The sequence below is a fragment of the Garra rufa genome, chromosome 7 (assembly GCF_049309525.1).
Source record: "Garra rufa chromosome 7, GarRuf1.0, whole genome shotgun sequence".
NCBI lineage: Eukaryota > Metazoa > Chordata > Actinopteri > Cypriniformes > Cyprinidae > Garra > Garra rufa.
The window spans coordinates 48,017,916-48,029,954 of NC_133367.1; the positions used below are offsets into that span (position 1 = coordinate 48,017,916).

The 12,039-nt window shown below is 38.7% G+C and overlaps 1 protein-coding gene across 1 annotated transcript in view; it reads left to right on the forward strand.

Moving 5' to 3' along the window:
- The first annotated feature begins 2,088 nt into the window (after positions 1 to 2,088).
- The window catches only part of LOC141338208 (uncharacterized), a 144,492-nt gene continuing 134,541 nt past the window's right edge, over positions 2,089 to 12,039 (forward strand). Inside the window, exon 1 of the mRNA XM_073843757.1 lies at positions 2,089 to 3,225. Coding sequence (XP_073699858.1) covers positions 2,089 to 3,225 — 1,137 coding nt within the window. The remainder of the gene's footprint in view (positions 3,226 to 12,039) is intronic.

Below are 12,039 nucleotides of genomic sequence, written 5' to 3' on the forward strand. Positions count from 1 at the left end.
ATGATGTATCGAGCAGCATTTATCACGACAGGGTCATGACATTTTACAGCTGTCACCTATTGTTTGCTACAGTTATCGCTAGCTGCAGTTTTTCTCAAGCCATTGCTGCCATGAAGAAAACGATCTCCTCCTCAGAGTCCATGTTTTTGGCGCGGAACTTCTGGAATGTGATTTCCTCGGAAATCGTCTGGTTTTAAAATCGTGCCGTGTACCACTGCGTCCGTCACTCATGACGTGTGCGTGGCCATATGGTCTTCTGACCGTCTGAATTCGCACTGTGTACGGCTGTCTTAATGTAAGTAGTGGCCTAATGGTTGGACTTGTAACACAAAGATTAATTGTGGAAAAATAACTGTACATTCCTCAATCATGATCTAGATGGGTGGAGGTTTTTGGTCATTGTTCTTTTCGCTTGTTAAGTTTATAAATATAGTTGTGTAGTCTTGTCAGGGTGTGAAGAACAATAGAGTATGATCAGCTATAGTTACAATGTGATGTCTTTCAAGGGAATCATATGCAACAAGAAAAGCGGAGGAGTGAATACTGAGTGTCAGTGGTCAGATGGTCAAGAACTAAACGGTGTTCACTCTATCCCACAAATGCCAACATCATTTTCAAGCTCTTCAAAGCAACACTAAGTAACTTTTCCCTCAAAGCTCCCTCTACAGGTTGGAAGCGGAATTGTCAACACTAAAGAGTTGTTTTTACCTTGAAATAATGTTTTCGAACTCGTGTCAGTGGTTCATCAACTCATAACAGGGTGAAACGGCACTTTCGTATTCGCTTTGTGACCCTCTATCGGCCATAACAGCAGTATGTACGTTTGGGTCGACGGGTCGCGGTTTTGTAGTTCAAATGAGATTACAAATTCGACTTGCTTCACGGCAGGCTTCACAAAAGCTTTTCATACTTTTATAAAGTCATACAACACACTCTGCCTTGTAACTGGACATCGTTATTTCCAAAGCCGGTCCTGGATAGCCTCCAAACAAATAACGTGCATGTAACGCAACGGTAGGCTTAGTAGTTTACGACAGCGGTAATGGACAATTCCGCTTCCAACCTGTAGAGGGAGCGTTGAGGGAAAAGTTACTTAGTGTTGCTTTAAGGAAAAGTTTTGGTTTCTGAAAGATCCAATAGCACTAGAATATAAATGCAACTTTAATAAGCTCAATATCTGTGCTGTGATGGGAGTTAAAGAGGACCTGTTATGCCACTTTTTCTCAAGAAGTCTCAGTCTTTTGAATTGAATAAAGTCAGCATCACATTTGCAATCGTGCTAATATTCAGGAAAACAGCACACTTCTTCTTTAAGAGTTGCTTAAACATACTATATGTTGTAAATTAACAACAAGAACAGTGTGGCTTACTTCAAGATGCTTTTTCAAGATTATATTGTGTCTTAAAGCCGATCGGAGAGACAAGTTTAGTTGCAATTTAATTGGACTATGATGTTACATGATTTTGTATTTATATTTCCATAATGCTTGGCTTTCTGATTTCCTCCTGGGAGTCCTGACTAGCAGTGCAGGTTAATTGAATAGTTACTCATATTTTGTATTATACATAAAGATGTTACATGTACTGAGCTACTTTTGTGGGTTTGATTACAAAATATTTCTTACTTGAATGCTGCTTTTAAATTCTGCAGCGTGAAGATAAACATGGCAGATTATGTTTTTTTTTTTTTTTTTAAAGGAGCTGGTGTTTTTTTAATAATTATATGGTAGTTGTGACAAAAGCACAACAATATATGTTACAAATAACTTTTTTAATTATGGCAATAATTACTGGCTAAAATTGGAAGGAAATGCGTTTAATAGAGACAGATCAGTAGCAGTATTTGTCTCAATGAGACTGGTCTCCATTAACAATAGGCTACTTGGTGAAAAGATGCCAATAAGCCCCATATTTTAAATGTACAATCTTTATGTTGTTTCACATTAATTTGGAGATTTAATATGAAATTGTTTATTGTCAAATAGTTAGTTTTTAATTAATTGACAGCATTAGTCTAAGTGTTTTGATGTTGCTTTGTGCCATTAAACTGCTGTTAACTTCCATTTTTCTTATTTGACCTCAGACCTGATGGCACTGAAAGAGGAGAGTCAAGAACTCAATGAAACAGAAGAGAAAGATCAAAATGAGAAACATGATTTCAAAACTGAAGAAAAATCAATTAGTTGCTCACAGAACAAAAAGACTTCCTCACCAGAAAAAAAAATAAAAACACAAACTACAAATCTAAATTCTAACCTTAAGAGACCTTACAGCTGCCAACAGTGTGGGAAGAGTTTTTCACGAAATGGAGATCTTAAGACTCATATGAAAGTTCACATTGAAAAGAAGCCGTTGATATGCCCTCAGTGTGGAAAGAGTTTTACAAAGAAAAAATACCTTGATGTCCACATGAAAACTCACACCGGAGAGAAGCCTTTTGACTGCCCTCAGTGTGAAAAGAGATTTACGCAGAAAAAAAACCTTATTGTCCACATGAGAGTTCACACTGGAGAGAAGCCTTGCATCTGCCAACAGTGTGGGAAGAGTTTCACATGTAATAGAAAACTTAAGACTCACCTAAAATATCACACTGGAGAGAATCCATTCCAATGTGATCAATGTGGAAAGAGTTTTACTCTGAAAAGTCAACTTAAAATCCACATGAGAATTCATACTGGAGAGCGACCTTTCATCTGCAAACTCTGTGGCAAAAGTTTCACACGAAATTCTGTTCTTGAGGCTCACATGAAAATTCACACTGAAACAAAGCCGTTCGTATGTCCTCAGTGTGGAAAGAGTTTTACACAGAAAAGTACACTTACCGTCCACATGAGAATTCACACTGGAGAGAAGCCTTTCATCTGCCCTCAGTGTGGAAAGAGTTTCACGTATAAAGGAAACCTCAAGGCTCACATAAGGATTCACACTGGAGAGAGTCCATTTAAATGTGATCAATGTGGGAAGAGTTTCAGACACTGCGCAAACCTTATTAATCACACGAGGGTTCACTCAAGAAAGAAGAGTTTTAAATGTCATCAGTGCAAAAAGGGTTTCACAGAGAGGGAACATCTTAAGACTCACGTAATAACTCACATGGGAGAAAAGCCTTTCATGTGTCATCACTGTGGAAAGAGTTGTTCAAGAGAAGGAAACCTCAGGGTTCACTTGGGCATTCACACTGGAGAGAAACCTTTCACCTGTGAACAGTGTGGAAAGAGTTTCAATGTTAAAGTAAACCTTAAGATTCACATGAGAGTTCACACTGGAGAGAAACCGTACAAGTGTGTTCAGTGTGAGAAGAGTTTCACATGTCTAAGCAGCATTAAACGTCATTCGCAAACTCATTCTGGAAAGAAACTGCCGTTTTCTTCAATGCAAGAAGAGGTTTAGAAAAAGAAGCAATTTCTACAATCATCTGCTCATTCATTTTGAAATACATTAAATTGTAGTCAAAGTACTAAAACATTGTTTTTCATCACATTTACAGAACAATCATGCAAATGTAAGACTTTATCTGTGTTCTTTGTTCAAGAGTGTACTGAGAAAAAAGCTGTGTGAAATCAAGGCTGTTCCCACTGGAGATGAATGTGGGCTACAGCTGATCACCTTCATGCATCCTTCACCTTTTTGTTTTTGTACTTCTGAGGCCATACCAGACCATTTGCTTTATTGTAGTTTCAAATATTGAGTGATTACAGTAGATTCCCTCAAATTGTGACTATGAAGAGTAATGTCACTGAATTCCATGTGTTGATTTCTTTTAATCAAAATATTAGTCAAACTTTTACCTTCCTGGGAAAAGCAACAATAAACTGAACAAAATGACTTGTTCCCATTGATTTTAAGTGTATTTTAGTGTATTGTTTGGTTAATCTCAATTTAATGTTGTAATATGTTTATGGACTTAATCAGGAGAAGCATGAAAATATTATTCTAGTTTTGTGCAGGTCTTTTTTAAATCTGCAGTTCATTCTTTGTTGTGCTTTCAGTAGCCTGTATATACAGTAGATATACGTACTGTTTACATTCATATATATTTGCTACAATAAACAATCCTAAGCAGTGGGCCTTCATTCGTTTTCTTGTTAATGATATATTAAAGATAGATTAAATAGATGTATTCAGCAATAACACATTTTCATACCCCGCCTCTATCCATGCACAAATAGCTTCTCATCAACCCATTATATCTATTTTCTGTTACCTACCAGCCAAGCTACATTTTACAACTCATCACATTTAGCACATACTTTAAACACTTCATGGAATTCTCATTTGCACAGAATTTTTTCTGTTGCCAAATTACACAGTTTGGTCATTTTTAACTTTACACTGTTCACACAGTGGGGAAAACCCTTCACTCTTTGCACTTCCGAAGTCACACACAATACTTTAAGCCTTTTTTAGCCTTTTATCACTTTTACCTTGATAGTGTCCCGACTGTGTGTATGCAACGAGATGAGAATTAAACAAAAGTGTTTTTTTTTTAAAATAAAATCCACAAAGGGTAATCCAGACAAGTAAGGAGGGGAACATACATCCAACACTGGTCACAAAGGAAGGGACAAGCAGAACTTATATGAAACTCAGGTGCAGCAGGAAACAATTAACTAAACATGACTAAACAAGGAATCTTGAACCAAACAGAAACAAAGACGGGAAAAACAAGGCAAAATCTGTCTATCAATGTGACATAACTCCCCCCTCCTGGAAGGCGCGTCTCACGCCATAACAATCAACCGGGGAGGGGGATTGGCCCCCTGGAGGCTGGTTACTGAGGGAGACGTAGAAGCCTCCAGGGCGAATCAAGGAGCTTGGAGAGCCATGGTGGATCAGGGAGCTCGGGGGACAATAGCTGTGCAGACAGTTCAGGGAGCCATTGTTGATCAGTAAGTTTGGAAAGCCATGGCAGAGCGGACAGTTCATAACGAATTAATTCATTGTAGCCTGCCCTACTGTTTCCACCAGTGCTGAATTTGAGCTGGATTTTTAAAGATCCGGCATTAACACGTGACAGTGCGTGCGTTTATAGGAGACAGAGCAAGCGCGGGTTTATGTAGGAGATGTAATTGGAGGATGTGTTTTGGTCTAAAAAAAAGTGAAACTAAAAATAGCAGGCGTTGGGTTCACGTACCTCTGTAATTCGGCACAAATCCAAGTGTTTCCATATTCCCAATGTATTTGAATACTAAACTGTTATTTTTAATGTAAACTAGGCTTTGTATTGTACGTTCGTATTTCGATGGAAAAAAAATATATTCTCTTTTATTGTTCCAAGCTCTGTTCATTATGGTAAAACCATGAAAAAGGCATATTTGGTGTAGTTTATTTAATCTAATTTGATTAAAATTATTTAGTTTTTTTTCTGCTGTTTTTGTATGCCTCATTTATTCATGTAAACGAACTAGTTCATGTAATTCGTTTGGAGTTCACTGTAATTTGTATGATTGCTAACAACTTCCTTGTTATTATTTCCTAATAATAATAAAATAAGTAAAGATGCAGAAATTGAAAGCATTTCATTTGGCTATATAGTGTGATTGTGTTTTTCACTAGCCGTTTTTTTAGCCGCAGCCTCCCCAAGTAGTTCATTGCACATGTCTTTAGCAGCAGGCAGAATTAACTCTTCCCCAATAGTAAAGGGTTTCTTAGCTTTAGCAATCCGACTAGCCACTAAGTATGAGGCTTTTAGCGCAGCCACGTTCACCGATGTGGTTGCTTTAAGCACTAGTTTTTGCCCTTCTTGCTCGCGTTTCTTACGCTCAAAGAACTCAAGGGGTTTGTCTTTAAGTGTAGGATGCTGGGACTCTAGATGTCGAATTAGCTTTGATGGTTTCATTTCTTCATTTGACAACTTATCGCCACATACCACACATAAAGGACTTGGTGCATGCGAGTCACCGGTCTTTGCGAACCCATATTCTAAATATGACTCGTCATATTTCCGATTGAATGACCCCTTCTTTTTCTTTGAGGTATCTGGCTCATCGTCAGTGGGTCTTTTTTCCCCTCTACCCCTTCCAAAAAAACTCTCTAAAGATGTTTGCTTTTTGTTGCTCATTCTAGCAGTTTAGCTAACTTCGTGTGACACTACCGTTCGCCAAGAACTGATCAAGTGAAGTGAGCTGAGCTGAGGCTGCGCACAGGGCTGCATTGGGATTGGGACCCGCCGAAACACAAATCTCGCAGGAGCGGGCGGTTTGAACTTTGCTGCGGGCGGGAATGGGCGGCAAAAAAAAAAAAAAACCACTGCGGGATCGGGAGGTAGCCTAGCGACATGAAAACAGAATACCTGTGACATCTGGCTTTGGTTAATAATTGCAAAACTGCTGTTTTCATGTAGTTTATCATTATATTTTTTTTGCAAAGCAGTCTGTTTTTATGTGCCGTGTGATGGTGCAACGTTTTGGATAAAAACGAAATTATATTCGAATGTATTGTGTGTTTTGTCTTTCTGTGTTCTCATAGCTGCTTTCAGACTTTCTGCACATTTACACCAGGACCAATCAAGCCTACGGAATACTTCAATAGCCAAAATCAAAGTTGGCTACTTGAAGTCTAACACCGTGTCTACACCGGACAAATGACATTAGAACCTTATGCTGTCTAGACTGGATGCGGCGCAATACGGCAAATCAAATAAGCCCTGCGCAGCGCTGAAGCCAATATGTAAAGTGTAAAGGCGGGACAGACAGGCAGACGTAAGGGGAAAAAAAGACCTTGCAAAATGCAAACATGCGTGCAATCAAACAACTGCATATATGCTTATGGCATGTAAAAACGTGACATTATTGCGAATTAAATTGAGTTTATTTAGTTTGCATGCATTTTTTTTTTAAACTCATGTTGTAGGCTACGGCCCGGTTAGGAATGTCCCGCGGCCCGGTGGTTGGGGACCGCTGCCTTACAGCACTCCTGTTCACACTGCCTCCGATAATCTACTGTCAGTCTTGCCAACTCCATTCCAGGATGTCAAAAATGTTTTCATGTTGCAAAAAGTACGGTTGTTCGCGCAGTTAATTTACATGTACACATATGGCCGTAAGGAAAACAAACTATGCATTATCACATGCCTGGCAAAATGCAAATCAGTGTAGTGGTAACTGGAGAAGTGGGTATACGCTTCATATGTGAATTTCGTTTTGAACTTTCTATTTGAACGCATTTGTTTACTGGATCCTTGGACTGAAATGTTTACAGAGGTTCATTGTTTTTAAAAAATTTCAAGGTATTGTTATGTACATTATTATGTACTGATTCAAGTGAATGCCGTGCGGGCGCAGGAGCATTAGGCGCAATTATCAAATACATTTGAAAGCAAGCCGGAGCCACGGTCCTGACTGCATCGTCACTGTCTTTACTGGATGTTTTTAACGGATATTTACATTTATTCACACATGACTGGATGTGGTGGACTGCCATGATTTTGGCTAATACAGGACACTACAGAATAATGCGCATCAGAGGGGATTTAAAAAGTGGGTATACGCAAAGCAGCCTGATTAAGAAGTCGGTATACACCATATACCTGCGTATACCTGTCAGAGTTCTACCACAGCCGGACACACACACACACACACACACACACACACACACACACACGTTCACAATCACCTGACTATTGATATCACCTGATTCCACTACCACACCCCTATAAATACCTGGACTGTTCATTCAGCTAGCATCTGGTCTGCAGATCACAACCTTCGCTATCGCTGATCTCCATGACTGCTCTCAACTCTGTGTTTCTCCATCGATTCTGTAGGATCTGCTTGTGAACTTCTCAGATAAGAATACTCACCTCAAAACCTGCTACATCCTACTTACCATTCTGTCAATAAACTTACCGTTGCTGTTTTATACTTACCTCCGTCTCTGCCTCCATATATATTGTGACAGAAGACCAGATCCACAACACTATGAACAACGAAGAAGCATCCGCACCAGACCCACTCGCCGAACTCATCAACACTTTCAAGGCGGCACTTACACCAATAGCCTTTCTCATATCTCTACTCACCGGTAAAGCTCTTTAGTGGGCTAAAGCTATATGGAATACCGGCAACCCCAAAATTCAGTCATTTGAACAATTTACCAGTCATTTCTCTGAAGTCTTTAGTACAACCCCAGAAACTCTCACCGTATCCGCTGTTCCGGTTACAACAAGGTTCTTCTTCAATCCATGATAACACTCTTCACTTCCGTACACTGGTGGCGGCTAGCGGCTGGAACAAGATTTCACTGCTGGGAGCATATCGACAAGGTCTCCACCCAGAACTGCGTGCTGCTATGGTCTTATATGATGATCCCGTCGGGTTGGAGAATTTCCTACAGAGAACAACCAGGATTTCTCAACGCCTAGCCGCCTACCAGCCCTCAGAAATCGCTCCTCAGTCCGATAGGCTGGCAGCTTGCTCTCCAGTACCAGAACCCTTGCAAGTCGATTCAACACCCTTATCATGGTCATTTTCACTGTTTCACTGGTCAATTTTTAACAGCTGAGGGGCGTTGTTAGGAAAGACGTGATGCGAAACCCCCTTAAGCTGTTATAAATTCACTGGAAACCATGGCTTCACAGGGCTTTTGACTTTTATAAAATGGTTATTCCTACACAGTAAGGTTTCACAAAAAAATAAAGTGTAGTAATATGAATATTCATTTTAGAATTTATTTTAAAGTTCATTCACTTTATTCTTCACCAAAGCAATGTAGTTCCTCAGAAGCGGTTGTGGGTGCAAGAAAGTGGTTACAGAGCAACACACAAATGTAAATAAAGGCGTATATTTGTAGAGTTATGTAGCCTGGCTAACGCCAAACCACGTCATGACAAGTTCGTCATGATTCGTGGTCTGGAAACCACTTGTTAATTTTCTCGTATTTGAGGCGTGGTTTACGAATGCCCAGAGCCGTTTATTGGGCGATACAAATGTCTATCAATTACGCCTGTGCGTAGCTCATAGCCAATCGTTTCAATTATACCGAATGACTTGCGTTCTAATCTACTTAGAATATAAGTCTGAATCGAAAGATAATTTTGCATCTGCTGCCATGCTGGATCCATATTTATAAACAAACTGCTTTGGTGAGTTGCATAGGAGGCGTCATCGTCTTGCTGCTCCCTTCCCGATCTGTGATGGGTTCCTTATCTGAGGTGAAAATTAGGTCCATGGTTTCCAGACCATGGTGAAATTTCTGATGTTTTTAACATTTTTGAAGAATTGGGTGCACTCAAACACTACGGTTATTTTTATTTTTTTTTCATCTTACAGATGCTGTGGTGTGTTCGCATGCGACATAGGTTGCCACAGGTAAAGGTGATGCACCCCTGTATGGATTTCTAACAATTAGCTCATAAACATAGTATGGTGGACTTTCATCAGGTTTTTTTTAATTACACTCCCTGTCGCATCCAAGTACACTATTTCATTCTTACACCTTTTGAAGAAGACAGAAAGTGTCTTATTTGACCACAGCATAACTCCTTTGGGGTGCATCATTACTTTCTGCAGGACATCTTTGTCTGTGCCACGCTGTTTGTCAAAGAGTGCTATTAAACTTAGAAGCTCATCAGGATGAGATCGGGCTTTTTTACTTTCATTCCCTTAGATGTTTTTAGCACGTTTGCAGTTGGGGCATCATCCCTGCACCCTGAATCGATGACCACTGGTTTAATCTTTTGCATGGACTCCAAATAAAAACTCCGTGGTAATTTGGTTTGTAGGACTTCTGCAGTTGCCTGTCGTGCAGCTGCACGCACTGGCCTTCTTTGCAGTTGTTTGCTGTTGTGGCAAACATCGCCTCCAGCGAAAACCACTGCAGCTTTCAGGGAGCTCTCAACGGCAACTTCCACTTTTACTTCCACTGGGCAGTGTTCAAAACAACAGTACCCCTCACATGTAAAAAATGGAGCCTGTGTCTGTGACCCCAGGGTTTTCACCCAGTGTCGCTTAAAAGCTAAGCTGCAGTATGGATGAATTGATTTGATTCCACTGGCAATTACATTTGTCCATTGGAGTCCTTGAAAAAGTCTGCCTTTCTGGTGTTGTCTTAGCACTTGCCAGTCTTTGCTTTCAATAAAAAAGAAACATGGCTGACGTGGCAAAGAACATGTGAAGAATCTAATTTCTTCCTCACTGCTCTGTGCAGAGATGCATGGTGATTTATTTTTGTCTATATCCTTGTCAGGTGTCTGGAATACATAAAAAGAAAAACATTTACAGATTAGTAGATATAGGCTACATGTTTGTAATAGCTTAACTCTACACCTGTCGTGGAATTTCCTTTACTCACAACTATACTTTACTTTATGTCTTTACCTTTTCCCTGTTTATTAGGTGTACTTCTATATATTAATTTCACAAATGTCTTGTAAAAGCATAACTCCACAAATTAAAAATTTAATTAATGCAAGTTGGAACATTAACGCCTCCGTGGACAGAGATAAGCAACTGGCTTAATGTGTTAAAAAGGTAAATGAAAGTTCCCAGTGAATGCTAACACAGGCTACATTGCAGTAATTATATTCAAACAAGAACGTTTTTTTTTCCCCCAGTAGCCATGAAAACATTATTTTACAAAATATTCCCTATATGCAATGGATTAATGGCTTGCTCCAAACAAGCTGACATTTTTGCTTAATTGCTTTTGTATTCTCATTTTGTTATTTGTTACATTTAATAGAACAAGTGTGGTCAAACGTTTTACATACAGAAGCACAATTTGATTCCAAGTTATCTGTCACAGGACAGGAGACTGCATCACTGTCAGCCTTTGTGTCCTGCACAACCTGGAAAGAAAGAGAGGGTGGGGTCATTTCTGAAACAAAGTCTGTGTTACACACCAAATGGCAAGCAAATTGAAGATAAAAAGTCACCAGATTCAAAGATGGACATTCAAGCTCTTCTTTACGGCATGGAGACAAATGACCGTCCTAAGTATTTGAAAATTGTTTGAAAAAAAAAAATCTGTAAATATCTCGTTTCCCCAAAAATGCTAAGAATTGCACAGGCAATACCATTTACATTTGGCATTAATGGTTCAACATAATGATATGAGAAGCAAAATGCCAGAAAACAAACAAAAAAGATACTCACATTGGAATCAAAAGCTATGATAATATCAGCTAACAAATATTACAATCATTGGTGAATGCAAATATTACTTCCTTAAATATAACCTTGATAGTTCTGGTGAATTGGAGTATTTGTAATTATTTGAAGAATATCAGAAGTAAAATGCATGTCAAATGAATTAATTTGTATAGTTCACGTTAATCTGTTACCTAGCAATAGCTTAAATTTTTAATGTCAGTAACAATTGTAAACCAAAGAAGGACAGTTTGTAGAGACACTATCCAATCTATAAAATGGATAAATTACCTTGAATTGAAGTAGGCATGCCTGAACAATTTTCTGGCGATTTTTCAATGTATTCGGCACTTGCAACTCTTTACAGACACTGCTCCAAAACCCAGCATTGTTATGTTTGTCGTGGCCACACATATGAATTCGTGGGAACGTCATATTACTTTTTGTCATTGCCACGAGATATTAATTCCTGGGAACGTCATATTATGTCGTGGCCACAAGATCATTTTGTCGAGGTAACGACATCCTTATGTTTAATGCATAAACAAACCTGCGTAACCATAACCCAGGATTATCAGAGATATAATATTTTTTATTTTGAGTTAAGAAATTATTATATTAATTGTTATAGAAATTAATGCAATATTAAGTTATATATTAACAATAGGCAATGCTGTATATGCGAATGTCTGTGCGCGATGTAGACAGCATTCAAAAGTTTATCAAGAATAAATATTACATATAAGTACTTCAAATTAAATAGCCCTGCAAGAAACATTTTATGCATCCTAAAGTCTTATCCATTAATTGATCCTCTTTTTTGTGTAATAAATTTATTATTCGTTTATATTCATTATTTCCCCCTTAATTTCGATCTTTTAACATTCTGAATCTAAATGATAAATGCTGGCATGCCATTAAAGCTTTGATTATGCTATATGGCTGGGATTTT